This window comes from Polistes fuscatus, unplaced genomic scaffold (assembly GCF_010416935.1).
Source record: "Polistes fuscatus isolate 324 unplaced genomic scaffold, CU_Pfus_HIC Scaffold4, whole genome shotgun sequence".
NCBI classification, from domain to species: Eukaryota; Metazoa; Arthropoda; class Insecta; order Hymenoptera; family Vespidae; genus Polistes; species Polistes fuscatus.
This window is the reverse complement of record NW_025113118.1, coordinates 13494763-13519262: the sequence shown is the minus strand read 5'-3', so window position 1 is coordinate 13519262 and position 24500 is coordinate 13494763. Positions and strand designations below refer to the sequence as shown.

General features: G+C 28.9%; 4 protein-coding genes across 10 annotated transcripts; 2 read left to right on the top strand and 2 right to left on the bottom strand.

Annotated features, from left to right (window-relative positions):
* The first annotated feature begins 85 nt into the window (after positions 1–85).
* Positions 86–6206, top strand: LOC122521527 (1-phosphatidylinositol 4,5-bisphosphate phosphodiesterase). Of its 2 annotated transcripts, XM_043642374.1 has the most exons (20): positions 88–322; positions 421–480; positions 557–697; positions 784–863; positions 937–1072; positions 1167–1267; positions 1336–1502; positions 1711–1921; positions 2016–2274; positions 2362–2550; positions 2664–2829; positions 2931–3088; positions 3224–3427; positions 3528–3726; positions 3821–3991; positions 4090–4230; positions 4295–4469; positions 4892–5095; positions 5289–5535; positions 5768–6206. In XM_043642374.1, the coding sequence occupies exons 1-20, from the start codon at positions 152–154 to the stop codon at positions 5834–5836; spliced, it is 3249 nt and encodes a 1082-aa protein (XP_043498309.1). In that variant the 5' UTR covers positions 88–151; the 3' UTR covers positions 5837–6206. The 2 variants fall into 2 exon arrangements, with proteins under 2 accessions (XP_043498310.1, XP_043498309.1); XM_043642375.1 differs by lacking the exons at positions 4892–5095; positions 5289–5535; positions 5768–6206 and adding an exon at positions 4546–4573 and having other exon boundaries at positions 86–322.
* Positions 6207–6346: 140 nt separating this feature from the next.
* On the bottom strand, positions 6347–9016 carry LOC122520802 (aquaporin-11). The gene is made up of 5 exons (XM_043641078.1): positions 8153–9016; positions 7632–7860; positions 7265–7539; positions 6983–7121; positions 6347–6890 (listed from the first exon to the last, which is right to left on the bottom strand). The coding sequence occupies exons 2-5, from the start codon at positions 7810–7812 to the stop codon at positions 6694–6696; spliced, it is 792 nt and encodes a 263-aa protein (XP_043497013.1). The 5' UTR covers positions 7813–7860; positions 8153–9016; the 3' UTR covers positions 6347–6693.
* Positions 9017–9225: 209 nt separating this feature from the next.
* Positions 9226–21076, bottom strand: LOC122520800. Of its 4 annotated transcripts, none has more exons than XM_043641072.1 (20): positions 20866–21076; positions 18518–18903; positions 17502–17629; positions 17085–17257; positions 16058–16966; positions 15786–15973; positions 15521–15560; positions 14022–14189; positions 13255–13393; positions 12940–13146; positions 12675–12845; positions 12384–12560; positions 12125–12279; positions 11896–11978; positions 11349–11681; positions 10821–11088; positions 10586–10662; positions 10266–10485; positions 9731–10176; positions 9226–9571 (listed from the first exon to the last, which is right to left on the bottom strand). In XM_043641072.1, exons 2-20 carry the CDS (start codon positions 18757–18759, stop codon positions 9454–9456), a joined length of 4242 nt encoding a protein of 1413 aa, XP_043497007.1. In that variant the 5' UTR covers positions 18760–18903; positions 20866–21076; the 3' UTR covers positions 9226–9453. The 4 variants fall into 4 exon arrangements, with proteins under 4 accessions (XP_043497007.1, XP_043497006.1, XP_043497008.1 ...); XM_043641071.1 differs by having other exon boundaries at positions 18518–18882; XM_043641073.1 differs by lacking the exon at positions 14022–14189 and having other exon boundaries at positions 18518–18882.
* On the top strand, positions 20600–24236 carry LOC122520801 (DNA-dependent metalloprotease SPRTN). 3 transcript variants are annotated; one of them, XM_043641077.1, is made up of 6 exons: positions 20600–20772; positions 21610–21749; positions 21856–22016; positions 22187–22295; positions 22369–22488; positions 22557–24236. In XM_043641077.1, exons 2-6 carry the CDS (start codon positions 21651–21653, stop codon positions 24177–24179), a joined length of 2112 nt encoding a protein of 703 aa, XP_043497012.1. In that variant the 5' UTR covers positions 20600–20772; positions 21610–21650; the 3' UTR covers positions 24180–24236. The 3 variants fall into 3 exon arrangements, with proteins under 3 accessions (XP_043497012.1, XP_043497011.1, XP_043497010.1); XM_043641076.1 differs by lacking the exon at positions 20600–20772 and adding an exon at positions 21318–21355; XM_043641075.1 differs by lacking the exon at positions 20600–20772 and having other exon boundaries at positions 21397–21749.
* The last annotated feature ends 264 nt before the right edge of the window (positions 24237–24500 follow it).

Genomic DNA, 24500 nt, shown 5'->3' with positions numbered 1-24500 from the left:
AGGGAATCCTCATACGATAAATTGGATTAAACTAATTGCGTTATGCGTCTCCAGGGCAAGTTGCTACTACGAGACGAAATCGTTTCATTTGCAATCTTGGGAAACTCAAGTTCGCTTCGTTCCCTGTAAAACAGGAATATACGGGAATAATATGACGAAAAAGTTTGAGTTTAATTGGCGAATAGAAGTACCGGAATTATTGAGAAATGGTTCGACTTTTGATCGATGGTTCGAAGATAAAGAAACGACCGAATACGAACCTAATTGTATGTTTAAAGTCGACGAGTACGGTTTTTTTATTTCTTGGAAAAGCGATGGGAAGGTAAACGCAATTAAATTCACTAACGTTTATATCTCATTTCGTTTTCATTTTATTTTTGCGAGTAAAACAAGTATCATATACCCTTTGATTTTATGTAGGATGGTGATGTTATAGAGTTAGCTCAGGTCAGTGACATTCGTTATGGTGGAACTCCAAAGGTATCTACGATACATTTTGAAAACCCTTTTCGATTTAATCGATCATCTAATAAAATCCATTTGTAATTTTACTCAGGATCCAAAGTTATGTAATAAATTAAGTAAGCACGGGAATTTAGAACAACTGGATGAAAAAAGTTTAACTATATGTTCTGGAATCGATTATACCAATATACATTATCAGCACGTGGTATGTGCGGACGCGAAAACAGCGAAGGTAGATATTTATTTTTATCGATATACGTTTGTAGGATTAACTTATCAAAGACGCGAAAAGTTTATATTTAAACGACTGATCGACAGGATTGGCAAGTTGGCTTACGATTGATCACGCATAATACAAAAGCCAGTAATGTTTGTCCAACAATTCAATTAATGAAACAGTAAGTATTTATTACGATCGCAATCCGTTTACATGATTAAATCTTTGGATTTCGTATATTTTTATATATATAGTTGGATGAGATTAAGAAGTCAAGTAGATCCAAAAGGAAAAGTTCCTGTAAAGATAATATCAAAGACTTTTGCGTCAGGTAAAACGGAAAAATTAGTCTATCAAGGATTAGCCGACTTGGGTTTACCCAATGGAAAGGTAAATTTCATTAAAAACTAATCCCTTTTATAGTTACGTACCTTTAATAATCGATATTTTCATTATATCTATCGTTGTTTAAATATTTTTGTAGAATGATAAAATCGAACCGGACGCGTTTACTTTTGACAAATTTTACAGTTTATACTTCAAAATTTGTCCTAGAAATGATATCGAAGAACTCTTCCAATCGATGTGAGTATTAATCAAAATATATTTTTAACAGAAACGTATTATCTATTCTATTAATTTGTTCTATTCAGAACAAAAGGAAAAGCCGATTCCATAAGACTGGAGCAACTGGTAACATTTATGAACGAAAAACAAAGAGATCCAAGATTAAACGAAATTTTGTATCCACTTTACGACGAAAAAAGATGTTTAGAAATTATAAACGATTATGAAACAGACGATAAAGCAAAAACTGAGAGTAAGTATTATACGTATAATATATTTTTCTCTCGCATATTCGATACAAGCGAGCAGGGGTTGATTCTACATGAAAATAGTTCATATATTATTGCTTCGTCGTGGACGAAATAAAATCTTTTTTATCAAATTAAAAATATATTTACTAATGTCTATATATTAAAAAAAAAAATTGATCTAATTTAATAAGATAATATAAATATTTGTAGAAAGATTAACGAAAGATGGTTTCATACGTTATTTGATGTCCGACGAAAATGCGCCAGTGTTTCTCGATAAATTAGAAGAATGGATGGACATGGACCAACCACTCGCTCATTATTATATTAACTCGAGTCACAATACTTATCTCAGTGGAAGACAAATTGGTGGAAAGAGTACGGTAGAGATGTACAGACAAGTCTTGCTTGCAGGTTGCAGGTGAACAACATTTTCACGATGAATTATAATCGTCTTCTAAGATCTCTAAAAAATTCAATTGAAAAAATCATTATTTCTGTTTATTTTTTTATAGGTGCGTTGAATTGGATTGTTGGGATGGCAAAGGAGAAGACGAAGAACCCATAATAACTCATGGAAAAGCTATGTGTACGGATATTCTTTTCAAAGATGTTATTTATGCTCTCAGGGACACAGCTTTCGTTACATCCGATTATCCAATTATTCTCAGCTTCGAGAATCATTGTTGCCTGAAACAACAATATAAATTGGCTAAGTATTGTGATGAAATATTGGGTGATCTACTTTTGAAAGAACCTTTGAAAGATTATCCGGTAATTAAATGTAGATAATTCTTTTTCCATAAAAATATCTCAAGAAGAAATATCGAATTGGTATTTTTCTTTTTCGATTGAGCTTAGCTCGAACCAGGTTCCCCTCTTCCACCCCCAAGTGCTCTGAAACGTAAAATATTAATTAAGAATAAAAGATTAAAGCCTGAAGTTGAGAAGGTCGAACTTGAACTCTTTCGTTCAGGACAGTTTGAGGCAAAAGATGAAGTTGTCGAGGATGCCAGTGCTCCGGCAGCTCCACCTCCGGAACCTCCAAAGGTAAATAAAATGAAGACGAAATTTATTGCGGATGAATGATTCGGAATATTTGACATCGTCTATATATTTATCAGTCGTGATTATATTTTGGGAATATTATGAATATTTTTTAGGAGGAAGCACCACCGGCCGAAGGTGCACCGCCAGGCGAAGGTGGTGCCGAAGGTGAAGCACCACCTATTCAATACACAGGTAGTACAATGGCTTGTCATCCTTGGCTATCATCTATGATCAATTACGCTCAACCAATTAAGTTTCAAAGCTTCGAAACAGCCGAAAGTACGTAGTCATTGAAATGATTCTATTTCATGTTTTTGTTTTCCGTAAAATTCATTTTCAATGAAAATTTTCCTTTACTCGTTCTCCGTTTATCATCGTAGAAAAAAACATACATCACAATATGTCATCGTTCTCCGAGACGGCGGCTTTGAATTATTTAAAAACACACTCGGTTGAGTTTGTAAATTATAACAAACGTCAAATGAGTCGAATATATCCGAAAGGAACAAGAGCTGATTCTTCAAATTATATGCCACAGGTTTTAATACTTATTACATTCGATATCTAGTTCAAATAGTGAAAATCTTATATTTGAAACCTAGCAAAAAATAATGAACTTATTCTCTGAGGATTAATCCAAAACTCGACTCAATGAAAATCTTGATTTCTCCAGGTATTCTGGAATGCTGGTTGTCAGATGGTGGCATTGAACTTTCAAACCCCTGATTTACCTATGCAATTAAATCAAGGCAAATTCGAGTACAATGGAACTACTGGATACTTATTGAAACCTGACTTCATGAGACGACCCGATCGTAATTTTGATCCTTTCTCCGAAGATGTGGATGGTGTTATCACTGCGCAGTGTTCCGTACAGGTAAAACATTGTATCGAAAACGAAATAAAAAATATCAAATAATATTCTCAGATAAAGTAATCGTAAGAAATAATTAAATAAGAAATAATAATAATAACAGATAATAGCGGGACAATTCTTGTCAGATAAAAAAGTAGGAACTTACGTTGAAGTAGACATGTACGGTCTACCGGCCGATACTATAAAAAAAGAATTCAGAACAAGAATGGTACCTGGAAATGGTTTGAATCCAGTCTACAACGAGGAACCATTTCTATTTCGAAAAGTTGTATTACCTGACTTGGCTGTCCTCAGAATCGGTAATTTCGATTATCTTAACAAATGATACCAATCATCGGTCATTTGATAAAACGATTTTATATATCTATCCTTTGTTATAAAATACACATTTAGGTGTATACGAAGAAAGTGGAAAATTACTCGGGCAGAGAATTTTACCATTGGATGGTCTTCAAGCTGGCTACAGGCATATATCGTTGAAAACTGAAGCTAATTTTCCAATGGCATTGCCTATGTTATTTTGTAACATCGAATTAAAGATTTACGTGCCAGATGGATTCGAAGGTAATCATAATAAGATTCATGCGAAATCAAATTTGAAGTATCTATCTCTTTCAAAATTGAAACGCTAAGAGAGGAGAGCAAATAAATACGAATTTTAGATTTCATGGCCATGCTATCGGATCCGGGTGGATTTAGCAAAGGCGCGGAGAAGCAAGCGGAAACCATGAAAGGACTTGGAATTGAACAGACCGATGCTAAAGCTGACGCTAAAAAGAAAAAAGAAGAAGAGGCTAAGAAAGGTAAACATACAAAATTGCCATTATTTTTTTACGGAATCAATTAAAAATTAAATTACAATTTAAGAGGAATGGAAGCCAGAACCGATCACGATAGATACGCTTAAAAGAGAAAAAACATACAAAATGGGAAAAAAACAATTGAAGGAATTGGATACAATGAGAAAGAAGCATCAAAAGGAAAAACAAACAATGCAGAAAAATCATTGTTCGGCTATCGAAAAATTAGTAAAGGGTAAAGAGTAAGTACCTGTTCTATTTCTTTTTTTTTTTTAATTTTTATACATCGTTTATTTAATCTAATTGCAAATCTAACAGGGACCCCGTATGACCTTGTCAACGCAGATTTTTTTTAATCTTTTTTATAATTTTGTAAATTTGTCAAGCAAGGATTACATATTCCTAATGTTGAACCGTCATTTTCGGGGCGCAGCGAGTCGTCGTATTAGGCTCAGAAGTTTTCTTCTTTTGCAAATGGTTGAGTATTGGGTGTTACTGCATGCACAGTTTATGGTCCTAATAGACCTCTGCAACTGCGTAAAGTTTCAAAAACATTGGTGTTCCGAAGGTGGAGCTCTTGTGAAATAGAAATATATTTTTGCAAAAATAGATACAAATGATTTATAGAAATAGATTTAATAACTATTATAAATGATTGTCTTAGTAAAAGTGCACTGGTCCAAGATGCGAATGTGAAAAAGATAATAAGTGAGCAAACGGCGCAATGGTCGGCTATGGTCGAAAGGCATAGAAAAGAGGAGTGGGAAATGTTGAAAAATCAGACAGAAGTAGGTCGGGATGAATTCAAAAAACTTATCGAAATAGTCCAAGCAGCGCAAGTAAAACAGCTACAAGCAAAACACGACAAGTAATCATAAAAATTGATATTATTATAAATTATTATTATTTTTTTGTTTAGCGAAAACATTTATCATATTGATATATTTAGTATTAGGATAGCATGCGGTTGCTATTGCGATTGAAATAGCTACTTTGTAATTATAGATAGATGTAGATATATATGCAAATGATTAAAATAACAAATTTGTGTACGATCACAGAGATATCAAGGACATGAATGCAAATCAGGCTAAGATATCTGTAGAAACGGCAAAAGAAGTGATGAACGATAAAGCTCTTAAAACAAAAGGTGATAAGGATCGTCGGCTTCGAGAAAAGAAAGAACAAAATACGAAAAAATTCATGCAAGAAAGAAAAACTGTACAAATCAAGCAAGGTCGCGAAATGGAGAAGCTTAAAGTTACGCACGAAAAACAGGTCGCCAATTTGGATAAAGATATTGAAGCGGTAAGTGTTTATACATCCGTGTATACAATTTTATTTCCTCGTGTTATTTGAAATGCGTCAAAATGGCGCGTCCCGTAAACCTACAGTAAACCGAATGTTAAACAAATCAGCATAGCTATTTCAGGGTTTAGCTAGTCATTTTACGAGTTAACGGATTTCATAAAGTAAAAAAATAATCGGTCAACAATGTGCTTACGTAAAATTATTAAACAAATGTATATTTATGTTTCAGACAATCGAAATGTATAAGAACGAACCAATTCAATATGACTTGTCGTCTAAAACTGAATTTTACGTATAAAACTTTCGTCTTCATCTTAAAAAATACATAATTGTCGTATTCAAATATAAAATCTTACTGAATTTATTATGTACGCGATTTATATACTCTTTTTTCAATTTTTGATACTCTTTTACACAGAAAACAACACATTTATAATAATATATCCCTATTTATTGATCTTATCGTATCTTTTTATCTTGGAGTTCAAAAAGTCATTGTCACCCTAAGGAAAACAACGTGTTTTTTATACGTATATCTATAAATAAGTCAAAGGTTATAGTAAGATATTTATATTTCTCCCAGTTGATTTCTCTACGTAAAAAAAATGTGTTGTGTCTCGTTGTTTGGAGTATATTGTACTTATTATATTCAATGTGTATTTACAAAATGAAATTTTTATTCTTTCCTTTGATGGATCTTTCAATGAGCGATTTATATTTTTCAAAATATTATATAATATATATAAATATATATGTTATTTATAAGAATACATTCTTTATTTTAATACATGAAAATAATTTATTTAAATTCATACCTATATATGAAAACACATATTATTAATAAATGTAGGATTTAATAAATAATCCTTCCACTTGATGAATCAAATTAGAAGATTTCTACAATATAATTTGTACACTTGGAATTAGTTATTGTCATATAATAAATTAACTTTTTTGTACACCTAAATGTGTGCGTTCTTTTGTCTTTCATTTATCACACTTTTATCAATCGTTAAACTTAACTTTTAACGTTATTCTAAAAACTGTTACACAGGAGGTAAAAAGAAAATAAATATTAATGTTAAATAACAATCAACGAATGAACACAAAATCTTTGAAGAAATCTTTGGTCAATCGAAAATCTAAGAAATTTGTCTAAGAACTTTTCTCCTTTTTTCTATTGATAAAATTTTGAATAAAAGGCATATTGTACACCCTCAAAGAAAGGATTGAACCTGCACAAGCTCCAACCCAATAAACAATTACATGTTCCATAAAAGTTGTTCCTAAACAACCATACTTCAACGATGTGGCCAACGCAGGATTGAAGTAGCCACCTGAATAATTAAACGCTGTGAAAAAAGAAAAATTCATTCATTTATTTGATATAAATATATGCATATGTAAATTTTTACAATGTAAAAAATAAAGTATATGTTCGAACCTGCAACGACTAAAGAAGTTCCAATGAAGGAATCGATGATAGTACAGAAAGTTGAATTAAATTCGCCTAATCCACGGGATACTATTCTGCATATACATGTTGCTAGGCATTCTACAAGTGCACCAAATATAACAGGCACCTTTAACAGGCGAGAAGAATAATTAAATTTTCTATAAGACTGTTGTAGTGAAAATATGCAGTCCCATTAAAAGAAAAAAAATTCGTTCCATCACCGTATTGGTGTCTTCCAAAAGAATATATGATTTTTTGGCTTTTTTATACCTGCAAATCCGTAGTGCAATCTTCAAAAGCCTTATTTTTGTGCGTAGGTACGATTTCTAACGCCCACAACAATTGTATATATCGAAATACAACGAGGCCACCGATAAGTTCTGCCCATATTAAGAGAAAAGCGATGCGTAAAGATTTCTTTCCTTCTACAGCTTCTTCGAGATGCGTATAAGGACAAGCACTGGCATCGCCCCAATTCAAACTCCACCAAATCGTTAATACGAATAAATATATCGCGTACATGGATACTCCCCAATTATCAGCAACTATAACGAGAATTTATTTTTACAGTTCGCGTGTATTTCATATTTTCATAAATCGAATTGTAATTAAATTTTTCTTTATATATATATCTTACTTATAATCAGTTCAAAACAGGCACCGCATAATTCAGCTGTTGCTATTCCTTCGAGAAATAAAGATTGTATCAAAGGTTCTTTTATGTAATAAATGGCATATCTTCTCATCCAATATGCGATTAAACTCGTTAATAGAATGTAACAAGTGGATACAGCCAAAGCAATGATGTTCGGAATCATGATGAAAAATTATTTAAAAGAATAAATTATAAAGAAATGTAAGAAGATCTGCAAAATATAATCAATAATTAAAAATTTCGGCGTGTTGAATTGAATTATAAGACCGCATATTTAATACTTTAATACATATATTTAAATGATGCAGTTATTAACACGTTGACCGTTTTGCATAAATAAACATATTTATCTCTGTTACACATTTTTTCATTAGAATTTATTTTTACACAAAAAAATATCTATACTTTTTTAATTGCAATAAAGTTTGCTAATAATTTTTATTATTACAGAACATTCTACGTGTTAATGTAAAAGAAGAAAAAAATTAATCAAATTTACATACTTCTTACAAGGAAGAATTCCGCATGAGTTTTTATTTCCGTTTAAATACGTTGTATGATTACAAATGACTATGTTACGAAGAAGAATTCGAAAGAAATGAAATTCATTAAAACTATATTAAAACTAAATTAAAAATAACTCATTAAAAAGAAATTAAGACGCGATTGGTCAGTTGGTTTTAGAAAGTATCAAATAAAGACTGTATCATAAATTTTTTCATTTACTTTTCATTTTGTTCCGTGCCTTGTAACAATACTGTTAGGTTTAATATTCTAGAATACATACAACGTTAAGGGAATTATTGCATTATGCAATACATGTCGCGTTTAGCTTCGAGTAACGGTTTCAAGTTTCTTTGTATCTGTTTTCCAGATGAGATTATAATCAAACAATATGTATTAAACTCGTAAGACGATTGTCACTAATAAGTATCACTATGTGTCACTGATCGATGTAAATCTCATTGATTTGGATCACTATTTTTTCATTTCTTTTATTCTACTCGTATCTTTCCCGGTATTCATAGACTGCACAGAGTAAGATTTAACTCGAACAAGTTATTTAAGCTAGCAAGTGATACATATACATCAACCATATATGCATACATACAAAGCGACTTTAAATAGCTATTAGATACCCGAATTACTTGATTATAAAACAGCGCAGCGTTTTAACATCTATTCAGATTGATTCGGGCAAGTGTATGCTCTGTTTATTTCATACAAATTACTTCTATGATATCTTTATTCTTATTTGTTGCAGTTTTAATTGACTAGGTATATCGGGAGATATACTAAACATTTTTTTTTATCCAGAATTGTATAAGAAATTAATTATGAAAAAATTGCTGGGTTCTATTTTTAAAAATATCGGCAACTTTGAAATCTTATAAAAAAATTACTCCGAGAAAAATGTTTTTCTTTTTCCTAATATTAGATATATTTGCGATAGTAATAGTTGTTTAGAACACTAAGTATATATATATAAAATTCTTAAGATTATAAAGTAGAGGATGATGAAATATTTATTTTAAGGAAAACTAAATGAAAATAAGTTATTTATAAAATTGTAAAATTATGAAGAAAATTATTTAATTCATAATATTCGTATTCTTATAAGTTTATGATAATCGTATTAAACGTTGATATTTCTTATAGGTTTGGGCTTTCGTTTTATTCTTCTTATGAATTATTAACTACATACTTTGTTACATAGGTAAATGATTTCATGTGTTTTTATGAACGTGGAAATTAAAATACTTTTATCGTTATAAAAAAAGAAAATAACATTTATTTACAAGATTTAAAAAGATTCTCCTTTATGCTTTTTAGCGGCCTGAGAATTATCTTGAGCGTCTGTTCTTACCATTAACCTAGGAATCCGTTTAGATTTTAAATAGGATATTATTTCATTCTGTGATCTAGAATAAAATGAAATCAAGTGTTCGATATTAATAACGATTAAATTACTATTGTATTTATATATGTAAGACCATTTCCAATTTCAATTCATTATTTCAAAACTACCACAATATTATACCAAAAAAAAAAAAATGTTAAATGTATAATCTGGTATATACCTCGCTGCATGAATTTTCGTATCAATCAACATTTCCGTTGAATTATCAGTCGAGCTAGTAGAACTTGTACATGGTGAAAAAGGAATGATCTGATAAGTAGTTTTGCCTACTACCTCATTACTACTTGATTCTGGGCTTTCTGTTTGACCTGGTACTGTGCTATTAACTGCGCGAGAGTTCGTTTCTGTCTCTGACATAGTCTTTTTCTTAATGTCTAATTCAGTTTTAACAGGTTTTATTTCAAGGTGATTTTCCGGCTTTGGCTTTAATTTTCCATCTTGCGTGGGAAAGTTTACAGCCGGTAATGCAATATTTTTACTTCCTCTTGTAACATTCATTAATTTAATTAATAACTTTGATATCTCTTCACGTTTTCTTGTAACAACTATTTCTTCAAACCAATTTTTTAAAGTTTTTATCGGTAATGTATAGTTTTTAATGGGATCCTGAAATAAATCATTTTTTATTGAATTAATTATATATAATTTGCAAATTTATATATAATAATGCATAAAAAATGTGATTATTAAATTACCTTAAAGAAGCTCTCCACGTATTGTAATACATATAGGCCGCAATCGGTAAAATTAGATTGTTGAGGAACTTTCGGAGATGCTCCCTTAATAGTATCTTTCGAAAATGTTTTTTCAATTCCCATTTTTGCAACATATTCGCAACTCAAATAATCTCGTAATGTGGCAACAACGCGACATCTACTCGCACCCGCAAGAGAGTCAAATATTAATATGCAGGGACTGAAAAAGAAATAAAAATATTTTCTCAGTATTATACTTAGTTCTTATCTTTAAATTAAAAAAAACGTATAATCAAATTAATTTTTATTATTATACTTACACTTTTACACAATCTATATTTTGTAAGCCGTTATCCGTTTCTTGAGTTTTGTTACTTTCTTGTCCTTCAATTTCTTCCTAAAATAAACAAAAAATGTGCAGTTTTAATATACAGGATCTTTCACCTAACTAAACCACCTACTTAAGTGAAATACCCTATATATGTACATATATTAAAACAATGTATTTCTAAATGTTATCTTTAATAGTTCAAAAAATAGTTTAATGTGACATACATCATCGTCACTATCTACTTCCATTTCTTCATCGTCTCCTTCTGCTTCATCTCTTTCCGAACCATCGTCTCCTTGGTCAATAGTTATAGTAGTTGTAACTGGAGTAATCGTAGTAGTACCAATTGTCACAGCTTGAATCTTAAGATCCTTTAATTTTTTACTCTTTTGGATTGTTTTATGCACATCTTCTTCTTTAGGAATTTTATTATTTATAGTAACTTTACCCACCAAACCAGGGAAACAAATAATTGCCAAAAACCAATGAGCACTGTATATATAAATGTTATATAAAGATATATATTATTACTATGAATATATATACCTAAAATATATTAACACATTGCGTACGAGTGACGAGATATCTCGTCTACAGCAAGCCGAACGTTGTGGCCGGGTGACGAGATATCTCGTTTTCATGCTTTTGTTTTTTTGGAGCACCCAAAAATGTGCGGGCCCTGGAAACGCGTTGAGCGAAACAGAGTGCCGTACACAATGTGTAAAATAAATTTAATATATACGTTTACTCACTGTTCATTGATAGGGATCACTATAAAATCTTTTTCAAATATATTGACATTTTTAGTCCATTTTTGTACTCTCGCGTGCCTTTTAGCAGCCGCAGAAAGGACCACTGCATTTTCACCAGCTTGAGCGTGAGGACTTGTTAAGCGTTTATAAAAGTACGAACTAAATACGTGTGTTCTGTGTTGATCTGATTCTGATAAGACTTCTAATGTTAAATATTTCAAATAAAAATCTATAATAACATCGTTTAAAAATTGATCTTCTCCAAGACACAAATAATCTTCGGTATTTATGGCTATACCACCTTTTGCAGGGGGTGGTGGATAGACTGTTATCCTGTAAAATAAAGTAAATTAGAAATACATACAATTGTAACTTTAATATTCAAATACCATATAATTTTTATTTTGTTGCTTTGTTATTTTAGTCATAAAAGAAAAATTCGCAAAATACAAATCGTTTTCGAATATCAAAGCTACTTACTGTAAATAAATAATATATATAATAAAATCATATATGCTATTTTAATTAAAATAAAATATTTTCTTACTTTTGTATTCCACTGCTTGCACTCGATACATTAGAGATTGATGTTTGACTGTATCTTCTAGAAAGACCTGAAGTAAGTGTATTCTGTGAGGAAAATAAAATTGAATAAATATTAAAAATTAAGAAATATAAATTTTGTAGAGTTATATACATGACTTATTTTATTTAATTAGATATACTTAATAATAATTTTACATATACTTAGTAATATATAAAACGAAATGACATACATCTTTTGGCGATGCTCGTACTAGAATATCATTAGCTTCTTTCGGATTCAATTCTTCAAACAGGCCCTTTCTTGCATTGAATACATTTTTCAATACAACTTTTGATTCATCCGTTATCTTATCTGGTAGTAAAGTAATACGTCTGTGCGTGTGATCTGTACATAACAATAAATATTTTAGAAAGAAAGAGAGAGAGAGAGAGAGAGAGAGAGAGAAATATGAGATTTTCATCATCAGGTATCATTGAAATATTACTTACCCTTGCCAGCTGGATCATAATACGGTCCTTTTGGATCTTGCATTCCTAATAATTCGCGAATCATCGCTCCTGTACTTGTAGACGTATAGAAGAAAATAACTGGCATAGATTTTCCAAAATGTACTAATACCTTTACAAGATCTCGAATTTTCACATCCAATGTTACAAAACTCGTATCTGCAAAATATAACAACGTTGAAAAATATATTCTTTACCAAATACCAAATACCGCTAATGTTTCATCTGAGCAAGATATTTAAAATGTATATCATATATTTATTTAATTTTTACCATCTTCTAATAAGGGTATTCCAAATCTTATTCCATTAGAAGTTATTAATACTTTCTCCGGAGGAACATATTTATATGATCCTATTCTGACTGTTCTACATAAAATAGCTGTATGTAAATTTTGTGTAGAACTATTTGTAAAATTTAAATCTTCACTTTTTAAACTTCCACCTATAAAAGCAATTATATTAACGTTAAAAAATATTATGGAACAATATATTATAAAGATATCTATTTTGATGACAAAATTAATCAATATTATTACCTTCGGTACATTCTTCGTTGCTTGATAAAAAATCAATATTTGTGCTAGAAACAGAGTTGTTTGTAATTACTGGTTCTTTATCAAGGATTGTCTCCATTTCTTCGTTTAAATTATTACTTGCGTTACTTGAAACTGCATTACTGAAAACACCATCTACTTTTCTAGTTTTCCCCTCTTCATCCTCATCTGATGATATGGTCAAACATTCTAAAAAAAAAAAAAAAACGATACAATTAATATACAGTTGCAGATAAAAATTACCGAGCAATATAGTTTTTCGTTCTTTATGCAATTTCATATATTCTAAATATATACCTGGTTCTTTATTAACAATTTTTGCCCTTGATGCATAAATTCTTCCTCTTCCTCTACCACGTTTATAAGCAGATCCATCGCGTTCTAATTTTTCCAACTTTGCTGAAGAGTTTCGTTCATTGTTTTTCTTATAAAATGTCTGCAAAGATATAACATTATAATATATCTAAGATACTTAAAGAAATATTTTTATTAAAACTAAAGAAGATAAAAAAATAAAAAAATAAACATCTGGAATTGAAAGTAACAAAAAAATGATCACAGAAGAAATCTGCTACTGATATCACCTGAAACTTCGACGTACAGAAAATTTTTAAGTTTAAAATTATATTAATAAATTTAATATCTTAAAAATTATGCTGTATGTATAATATTTAATAACTACACATTCTCTTCATTCGGTAATACTATATAAGCATGTATTAGGTTGTCCGGAAAATAATTCGTGCCGAATTATGTGTTTAATGTATTAAATACATTTTTCTCAAAACTGACGTAAACTTTCCGGGCAATTTAATGTATAATCTTATGGTTGCCAGAAAAGTTTATGTCGATGTTGAGAAAAATATATTTAATACATTAAAAATATAAATCGAACATAAAGATTAATAAACCGATACGAACTTTCCAGGCAATCCAATACAATTTGAATGATATGAATTTGTTAGACATTCATCTGTCCCTCAATCACTATATTTGAAAACAATTTGTAATATTAAGCACAATGCACAATACTGGTCTTCAAGCATTCCAGTCATAATCCTTACATTGACAGACAGCATGTTCTCCTTTTTTTCTTGTATACCCACAGTCATAGGTATCGTCTTCACGTCCTCCGGCAATTTTTTCAAACATCTTTGACATCGGTTGAAGTCTAATGAGCTAATACCACAGTTTGGGCACAGTGCAAGCTTCCCCTCGATGTATGTAGCCTCCTAATTCCATACAAAATGTAGCTTATAGCTTCTGCCATAATTTACTTAACAAAATAATTCTGCATATGTCAGATTGACATTAATAATTATTATTTTTATATACCTTCATATCACATTAATATACCAGAATGAGGTTTTTAAATTGAAACAATTCAATTCTCAAAAACAACACATTTTCAAAAAGAATGTTTGAAACAGAAGTTAATAAAGTACAGTTGAATAAGAAATAATGTTGTCGTTTCTACACCAACTTTGGTTTACGAACTTTCTTTTGAAAAATGTGTTATTTTCAAAATATTTAGGTGATTCAATTTACAATACTCATCTTGTATACACCTATTGCCCAAATAACTGTTTATCAAATTACAAAGTTATTTTTTACAGATGTAACACATTATTGATATTGCTACTACATATATACAGGATAAAATTTCTATATATAAATAAATTATCCTTAAAATTAATGAACATACAAATCTTGGAATATATATAATACATTATATCTAACAGATATTGACAAATATTATATAATATTGATCTGCCATGTATATTTCACAAATAAATGAATTTTTTGTATATAAAATAAAGACCTGAAAAATGATTATATCTTATATACATGATATACAATAACTTACTATTAATTATTATATGATATATTAATACTATGCGGTCCTCCGACGGTATCATTTCGTCATAATTTTCTAACAGAAACTTTATCAAAGTACAAATGCACGTTTGATAGTATGTACTTATTAATATCAAAAACATTAAAAGAAGATACGTATATCTATCTAAATAATACTCAAAATGAAATGATCAAAACCGTTACAAAGATAGCAGACAGAGTGCAAAGTGTTAATATTATGAAATATAATGAAGTTATTTACTCTATTCCATACCCCTAAATGTTTATATATTTTTAAGATAACGAAGAAAAAGTTATATCTTCAAAATTAAATTTAAAAAAATAATATAACAAACAGAAAAGTGTATAAAAAAATGACGTATATTTAAAATGTAATACTTTTATCGATATACGTTTAAAACATACTCTGTCACACAAGTAATTATAATTAACTATTTTTATTAAACACACATGTCGAATTAATTAATAAAATTGCTTATGTCAACTGTGTGTCGTTGACTCCAGAGAGGCGATGAAAAGATAGGACCTCTTAGGTAATATTGAAATTAAGTGTGAAAAGGTATTCATAGAGAAGTGACCCGAACCGTTAAAAGGCAAAGTAAAAAGATAAAAATAAAATTAATTAAACTAATCAAAAATAATAAATCCAAATGCTTTTATATATAAAATAGTAATCTTTGCTTACCTCATTTTGACATATGGGATTGCTATTTTCATCAGGTGAACTAAAAGAGATTAATTTTTATGTAAACATTTATATTAATATACGATAAACTTCTATTAATCCCTTCGCTACTACGGGAGACTATAGCAGTTTTTGTTGCTGCACGTTACAACGGCCTGTTCAGTAGGAATACCACCGCGAAAAACACGCCCGTAGCGAAAGGATTAAGGTAGTTTTTCTACTGTTTTGTGATAAAGACAATATTCCAATTTAAAAATAATCTTACCTAATTGTACGAGAAGTATTACGAGATCCCATAGTCGTACTATCCTGCGATGTGTTACTGTCGTGCTCATGTATTTCATTTAATATGGCACCATTACTCTGCGCCACTGTTTCCACGATATAATTTATACCAAAAGTAGAATCCGAGACTAAGCATACAGTTGTTTCACCACCAAATGTAATGTTTGCCTTATAACATTAATATCTTATAAGAAATTATGTACATAGGAATTAAAAATTAGTAATCAAATAATTATTTAGTAATAATGATACCTGCTCCAAAAGATCTTGTACAGTACAATCATTATTGGATATATCAAACGTGATTAATCTCTGTTCGCCATTTGGTAACATTACCAACATTTTTGCCGTGTTACCTTGTATTTGACGCTGTACTATCGTAGTGGAAGGATTATTAATAACTTTTTGTAAGTAAGCAATGCTTTCACTTGCACTACTTTCTGAATCTGTTTGAGATGGAGAAGATTGTTGTTTAACAATGCATTTTTCTTGCAAGATACAATCACCATCAACATCTGAATTAGTTTGCACATTTTGTTGAGGCGAAAGAGGCGAAAGAGGTGAGGATTGTATTTGATGTAGATTTTTTTGTTCTACAGTCGCAACTGATGATTGTTTTTGTAATTGTTGAAATTGTGTTGAAATATTTTGTAATTGCTTTTGTTGCATTACATTTGTTGTTACTTGTTGAGTTTGTAAGGAATTAGCTGTAGCATTTTGTACAGTCTTTTGTGGCATATTAGATACTTGGTTTTTTCTTATATTTTGCTGCGACCGTTGATCATTTTGTAAATGTCGTAATTTTGCTTGTTTTATTCTTTGACTTAAATGTTCCATTTCTGGACGCTGTAGTCTTAATGGATTTTTCGACATCTGGTTAGGAACTGGAGGTCGTGTTGGAGACACTTGAACAAAAGATGCACGAACTTGTCGCGTAAATGTCGTAGTTACATTCTGTCCAATTGCATTAACTGCTTTATTATGGAATGAAGGAGAAGTTACTTTAATGTTTGATACATAGTAACGTTGCACTCGATCTGTTGCATTTAAACCATCAGAAGGAATGGATGGAGACACTGTTTGTATATTATTCGTGGGAAGTCGATTTTTATTTGGATAAAATTTGATTGACTTCTTTTCTGAAGTTTCAGAACTATAACCCTGATATTCAGTATTTCCATGTAAAGTTAAACAAAAAAAGACATATTATTAAAATATCATTAAAAGTAAACATTACAAATGTATATGATTAATGTATGCAAACTACAATATCACTTACAGATATTGCTATATTATTTTGTGTTTGTCCCTTATTTAAAATAGCAGTTTGGTTCTTTTCAGATAAAAGAGTATTTTGTTTCGAAACTGCATCTACGTTAATACTATTTTCTTGCATCTTCACCCATTGTATCTGTTGATTATCATTACTACATTCCACCAATGGTTTAGTAACTACAAATTTAATTTACTATATTAATTTTTAATAAAAAAATTAAAAATAATGAAGAACACTATACTTCAACATAAATTTAAAGAAATATCAAACTATACTGGTTACCAAAATTTATATAAAAATGAAAAAGAGAGTAAGCACGAACTTATTTTATTAAAATGTATTCTAATGTTTTTTTATTATATGGTAATTAAATTTAAATATGAAATTTAAATATAATTATCCCACACACACAATATTTACCTCTATTATCCACAACACCTACTATATTTTCTGCTGCTGTATGTACTTTAACTGTATTAGGCTTTAATATACTTGGAGGAGGAGGTGGCGGTGGTGTTTCATTAGTTTTAATTATAAACACGTTTTGCCTAAAAAATAAATAAATAGTATTAAATATTAACTTTATTTGGGTCTATGATAAAAGATGAAATGAACCAATCTGTTTCATATATTTCAGATTAGCTTTTTTTTCTTATGTATCAATCTTAGTTTTTCGTAATGATATATTTTTGCATCTGTAGTTAAAAATATAATCACTTGGAGCATTTGAAGCACTTGAAAGACTTCAAACTAAGTTAGAATAAATACGAACATCAGAAACATAAATATGAGAAGTTTTGTAAGGTACATTTTGTTTTTGATTTTTTTTCATTTACATACATGGATTACAGTACGTTATGTAATATTATATTGACTTATAAATAGTAAATGAATTAAATAAACATAAGATTGATACACTAAGAGAGAGAAGGAGAGGACTATTTTATGATTTTATATATTCTAATTACACACACACATACTATTTTCTAACATCAGCAGTTTCATAATATGTTTCATACATTGTATGTTTATTAAAATAATACATTTCAGGTCTTCTAAATAGTAATGATCTCGATGTATGATAATTACTACTTAAGTTAAAACAATGATTTAATGAAAAAAAATACAGAAGACAATGTTTAGACGAAAATGATATTATTAATATATTCTTTGAGGCACACGAGTACAAATGCAATAAGGATTATATCAAAATTCGTAATAAATATTGTGTAAAAAAATTTTTGCAACAGTACAACAATTCTCCTAAACACAAATACATTTATTTTTCTTCCATTAAATCAATAATATATGAATAAATTGAGTTAAATTTTGTTTTTATATTTAGATTTATACCCATCTTATAAAGCATTCAGATCAATCAAAAAAAGATAATCATTTTACTACATGAATACTTGAAATGCATGCTCATAAGTTACCCTTGATCCAATTGCGTTGCTGAGATTTGACTCCCTAAGTTAATAGTTTGCTGGCAAAATATTGCTTGTTCACTGTTTTGTTGGGCAGGAGTATAAGCCAAAAATTGTTGTGAACCATTACCACCATTATTTATATTCTCAACTAACTGAACATGTTGCCCTTCTACAGAGCAAATTCTCTGTACTTCTTCAAGAGTAAATGTACCACTGGCATTGGTTACAAAATTATAATATTGTGCCATATTACACAAGATTTTACTGCTCGCAACACAATTTTTTCTCAATCAATGTAGATCAGTATTTGACTGCTGCTACTGTGCCAGAATATACCAGTCCATTAATATCATTTCTGTAGAATGTAGTTTCTAGAATGTACACAATACGACCTATTAAACATAATTTACAATTACTCTAACAAATTTTTCATATAATATATTTATCCTATGTGAAATATTAATATGTATACGTATAAAGATATATCTCAATAAAGATATTTTATGTCTTTAAAAAATAAAATTAGAATAAGAGAAAGAGAAAGAGAAAAAGACAGACAAAGAAAAGAAAGTTAAATTGAAAAATAATATAAAAGCTAGTTAAGTATTTGATAATAGATTGCAATACGAAAATTAAAATATAATAACAAAACTAAATACATTTGTTCACGCATATGTAAGTAAATTCGACAGTCAAAATTGAAGATTGTTTAGATTTGAATTTTTGACGTAGTAGTTACATAATAGGCATAACTTAGCACAGAAGCATATACATAAGAGTTTTTGTAATATCAAGCAGCAAAAGATTATGTATGAATTTATTGTTTTCACAAATTGCTATTATTCCTTGATGATTATCATTTGAAAATAATACTGCTTATAACGCAATATTACTATTAACTTGAAAAATACCTTTCTTAAACTATGAGTAGGACATAATAATTTCATTAATACAATTGTATAGTATACTTAGTATATCAATATTTTGATTATACTAAATACTGTTGCTATAAAATAAATAATAAGTAATAAATACTAATACTAATAAAAGCATATTTTAATTGGCATATCAAATAATATAAAATTAAATAATAATCAAATTTAATTTCATATTATATATTGAATGTTTGTACAACATGTGCATCAAAGATTTAAATACCTAACAAATTTATCATAAATAAATTTTGTACTGTGTGAGTTAGAAAATAGTTATGTAGTGATTATTCCTATGCTATGGGATAAGTATTTGTTGCAATATATCGTATTAGAAAACCAGAATAGTTCATAAATGTAATTAATCTCTATTATGTTCTTATAATTAAATATGTGTAAATAATATTATATGATTATTAAATGAAATAATATATCAAAAACAAGACTGATTTTTTTATTTCACATTAAGTATTAAATTCACATTATATACTTCAATACTTTGAAATTAGTGTTTCTATTTAAATAAGAAAAATTTACATAATATTTTTTTATCTCATGATCATATACAACGGTTAACATTCTTCTTTCGTTTTCGTATTTGAATGATTTGTAAATCAAATAGAAAAATAATCTAAATAATTGAATTATCATGACAAATGACAAAAGAATCTAATTTTCTAATCGCGTTATATTATTTTCCTTGTTGTGTACAATACAGAAATATAGATATATAATTTAAAATTAGAAAAAACAAAACGTGTTTAAGTTCTCGCGTAAAGATCCATGTGCCCGTAATTTAATTAATGAAAATAACGAATGTTGAAGAAAAATAATTATTTTTACAATTATTTCAGTTTATCTAAGTTTATATTTACTATTAATTTATCTTAATTTATATTTATTAATATTGTTTTTAATAATTAATGAAATTAGTAGAACGTGTAAATCTTGCCTGATAAAAAATGACCGTCGTATGAAATATATCATACGAGTCATAACCTAAAAGTCAAAGGAAAAGAATCGATCTTGAGAAACTCGTACGCATATCACGCGTATGATACTAAACGAAATTTGATCCTGTATAATGTTAATAATAAAGTAAATAATATAATATTGTTAAGTATACAAATAATAATTAATGAATTTTAATCTAATGTGTATATGATCATGATATCTGAAGAAAAAAAGAACAATCTATTCTTTTCATAACCTTAACGTAAAAATGTAACGTTATAAACAATTCAATTAATAGAAAGTAACGGAAAAGAAGATGCTAGACATTATATTAATCGATCTAGCGGCGTTATCGATATTAACTAAGAGCAAGAGGTATGGATTAGAGAATTCAGTGCATGAACGGTTTTCATCAGTGCGTTCACGAATTGAAATATTTATTAATAAACGTTTTAAAATAATACTCACGAATGGCCGTATACGACGAATATAGCGCACTAATTTGATTAATCTAATAATTATGAATATATTTAATTCGTCTCAAAGTTTTTTCGTTATATACCACGTAAGTAAATAACAACTACATTTCGCCATTTTACGAGCCCGTTTGTCTGAACGAATTGCAAAGTAACAGACAGGCCGCAAAAGATTACGCCACTGCGTCACGAACTGGTTGTTTCCGGCTTGATATTCTTGAAGTTGGCTATAACGGGAAAACCGCGAAAATTCAAATCTCATATAACCTCTGTTTAAATACGTACATACATAACCGTAATTTTGACTATCTGCGTATTATGATTGGTAATTAAATATATAGCTAAGTTTATTTCGAACAATTGAAATAAATGTATATTTTTTATAAAAACATAAGGGATTATTATTACAACAAAACAAAAAATTAATTACACTTTACAAAAAGAAGAAAAATGAACAATTAATATAATTCTAAAAGTACTGAGTAAGTCTTAGAAAAATATAAATGACTTATGTTAATTTCATAATGTTTTTAATTAGTATTTAAATATCAATCACACATACACACACACACAATAACACATTCGTATGTATTTTGAACGTTTTGGTAACACAATCTTCCGTGCACTATAAAGTTATACGAATGATATAATGACCAATTAAAATATCAAAAGATTTAAATAAATTAGAATATCCAAAATATATGAATGGTATTTTATAAGATGTGATTATTTCAAGTCAGTTCGAGTATAAATCCTTGAAGGAAAGATTATTAAAATATGAATTCACAAAGGAATCGTGACTTTGAATTAGCATTAAATTTATACGACGAACTTAATATTGTTGGTGTTACAGAAAATGCAATTATACCAGATGACGTAAGTTTTTTTTTGCTTTGTTGTGTCAAATTTCTCTCTCTTTTTCTTTGTTTTCATTAAATAATAAATGTGTTAATATTATATTTATTATTGTTATTAATTACAGCAAAAGAAAAAATCTTACAAACCGAAAACGTTAGTAGATCAAACGTTAGAGATAATAGATCCAACTCCTAATATTTATACATTATTTATGCAATTTAATACACGTTTCTTCTGGAATGTTCTATTACCTGTTGAGGTCAAATGGAGTAACAGGATGACAAGGTATCAATGTTATTTGTTATTTTTGTAAATATCGTCAACAATCTCGTTTATTGAAAAAACTATTTCCCATACGATAACTAAAATAAGGCAAAGATGGGTACAGTTAATACAATATATATTTTTGTAAATATAATTAAAGTATATGTCTATATAAATATTATTTATTACAGCTGTGCAGGAATATGTTCTTATCATTCAAGAAATAAACAATGTATCATTTCTCTCAGTGTTCCACTGCTTAAGCTCAGACCACGTAAAGACCTTGTTGAGACATTACTGGTAATGTTCATAGTTTCTTTTTTCATTTTTTACGAATCATATGAAATAATAAAAAGTATTTTTATCATTTTAGCATGAAATGATTCATGGTTATTTGTTCCTGACAAATAACAATCGTGATAGAGATGGGCATGGACCAGAGTTTTGTAAACATATGCATCGAATTAATAAAGAAGCTGGAACGAACATAACAGTATGTAAATGTTAACGAATAAATAATTACATAGATTAAAATAATAAAAAGATATTATATGTTTTTAGATATATCATACTTTTCACGACGAAGTTAAATTGTATCAACAACATTGGTGGAGATGCGATGGACCTTGCCATAAAAAGGCTCCATATTTTGGAACTGTACGTAGAGCGATGAATCGTGCACCAGGTCCATCAGATTTTTGGTGGAGAGAGCATCAACAAAGTTGTGGTGGGAAGTTTATCAAAATCAAAGAACCGGAAAATTTTAAAAATAAGAATACAATGAATAATCCAAAATTGAAAGCTATAACAAAAAATACTCAGAAAGAAAATAGTATAACTGATTGGTTAACAAACAATGATAATTCATCTAAACAACATAAATCTAATAATATATCTACATCACAAATTACACCTATATCAAAAATATTTAAATCAGGAAATAATAAGAATAAAAATATGCCTAAAAGCGTCGGTAGTCCTCTTAACGCAAAAATAAATAATAAATTGTTAGATGACACTCCAAAGAAACTTGGTAATAATATGAATAATATTCATGGCTGGGGTGTAGGAGGACCGAAAAATTCATCTACTTCTAAAGTAGTTAAAAAAAATCCTATACCTAAATCTTCTGATCCAAAGCAACTAGGAGGCATACTAAAAAAACTTGGTAATAATACAAATAATATTCATGGATGGGGTGTAGGAGGGCCGAACAGTTCGTCTGTTCCTAAAGTAGTTAATAAAAATCATACGCCTAAATTTTCTTGTTCGGGACAAATAGGAGGCTCTAATACTGGCAAAAGTAATTTATTAAATAAATTTTTTATAAAAAGTAATAATGAGCAGCAAACATTATCATCAAAAAATACTCCATCGTATAATAAACCTGGTAGTACAAATAATACAGTTTTAAAATCTGTTCAAGAAAACACAAGTGCAAATCAAAATAATACTTTAAATCAGAATGCTAATAACTCTGTTAATTGTCCTGTATGTAATATTACTGTTTCTGTTAATATTATTAACGACCATATAGACTCGTGTTTGGAGAATGAAGATGAACAAAAATCATACAATATAAAAGATACTCCATCGTATTCTAATGTTAATAGTCAAATGGATACTTCCCCGATTAAAGATACCATATTTACTACTCCTAAACGAAGTAACGTAATGCATAAATCATCAACGAAACGACAAAAAGTTGAAAATTCTCATGAATCTGAATCCACAGATTGTCCAATATGTCATAAGAGATTTAAGACTACAGATATTTATAATCATTTTGACGTATGTTTCCCAGAGCAATGTTCATCAAATTCATCGGATAATATAATAGTTATTGATAGTTCTTCAGATTGTGAATCACCTAATAGTATATTTATTGATGATAGTCCTGATATAAAACTAAACAAAAAACCTAATGTCATGCATGAAACTCACAAATGTTTAATTTGCAACACAATCATTCCATCTACCATGTCATTGAATGATCATTTAGAAGAATGTATCGGTACAATGTTTAATGATGAATCTATATCATTCTCTGATAATGATAATGACAATAGCAATTCTGAAGATGTTCGTGCAACAGATCGAAGTTATCCTTGTCCTGTCTGCATGGAATTATTTACAGAAAATATTATGAACGAGCATTTGGATACATGCCTTAAAAAATATTAGTTGTGATGTAATAGATATATATATCGAATTATCAATGAAAATATGTAGAATATTATACTGCATAATGTAATATTAACAAAAGTTGAATAATATTTATAAATAAAAGTATTTTTTTTAAACGTAAAGCTAAATTTTTATTTTTATTTATTTATTTTTTATTGTATAGAGATATATTTCATAGAATATTACATTCATTTAAATTTAATCTTAAAAATATACTTAATATCGAATAATATAAGATGATTGTGCCATCCTGCTATGTACTTTAATATTAAACATACATTATAATATTTACATTAGAATACTAATTGTAAGAGAAAT

What these genes read in the sequence shown, in the direction of transcription:
- LOC122521527 (XM_043642374.1), top strand. Translation starts at nt 152, where the DNA reads ATGACGAAAAAGTTTGAGTTTAATTGGCGAATAGAAGTACCGGAATTA. An exon ending in TGGGTTTACCCAATGGAAAG is followed by an intron (nt 1,073 to 1,166) that starts GTAAATTTCATT and finishes ATATTTTTGTAG; the next exon opens with AATGATAAAATCGAACCGGA. An exon ending in CGATAAAGCAAAAACTGAGA is followed by an intron (nt 1,503 to 1,710) that starts GTAAGTATTATA and finishes AAATATTTGTAG; the next exon opens with AAAGATTAACGAAAGATGGT.
- LOC122520802 (XM_043641078.1), bottom strand. Translation starts at nt 7,812, where the DNA reads ATGATTCCGAACATCATTGCTTTGGCTGTATCCACTTGTTACATTCTA. An exon ending in CTGTTTTGAACTGATTATAA is followed by an intron (nt 7,540 to 7,631) that starts GTAAGATATATA and finishes TTCTCGTTATAG; the next exon opens with TTGCTGATAATTGGGGAGTA. An exon ending in AACTTCTTTAGTCGTTGCAG is followed by an intron (nt 6,891 to 6,982) that starts GTTCGAACATAT and finishes CTTTTTTCACAG; the next exon opens with CGTTTAATTATTCAGGTGGC.
- LOC122520800 (XM_043641072.1), bottom strand. Translation starts at nt 18,759, where the DNA reads ATGGCACAATATTATAATTTTGTAACCAATGCCAGTGGTACATTTACT. An exon ending in AAAATAATATAGCAATATCT is followed by an intron (nt 16,967 to 17,084) that starts GTAAGTGATATT and finishes ACTGAATATCAG; the next exon opens with GGTTATAGTTCTGAAACTTC. An exon ending in ACGAAAATTCATGCAGCGAG is followed by an intron (nt 9,572 to 9,730) that starts GTATATACCAGA and finishes ATTTTATTCTAG; the next exon opens with ATCACAGAATGAAATAATAT.
- LOC122520801 (XM_043641077.1), top strand. Translation starts at nt 21,651, where the DNA reads ATGAATTCACAAAGGAATCGTGACTTTGAATTAGCATTAAATTTATAC. An exon ending in ACCTTGTTGAGACATTACTG is followed by an intron (nt 22,296 to 22,368) that starts GTAATGTTCATA and finishes TTATCATTTTAG; the next exon opens with CATGAAATGATTCATGGTTA. An exon ending in AAGCTGGAACGAACATAACA is followed by an intron (nt 22,489 to 22,556) that starts GTATGTAAATGT and finishes ATATGTTTTTAG; the next exon opens with ATATATCATACTTTTCACGA.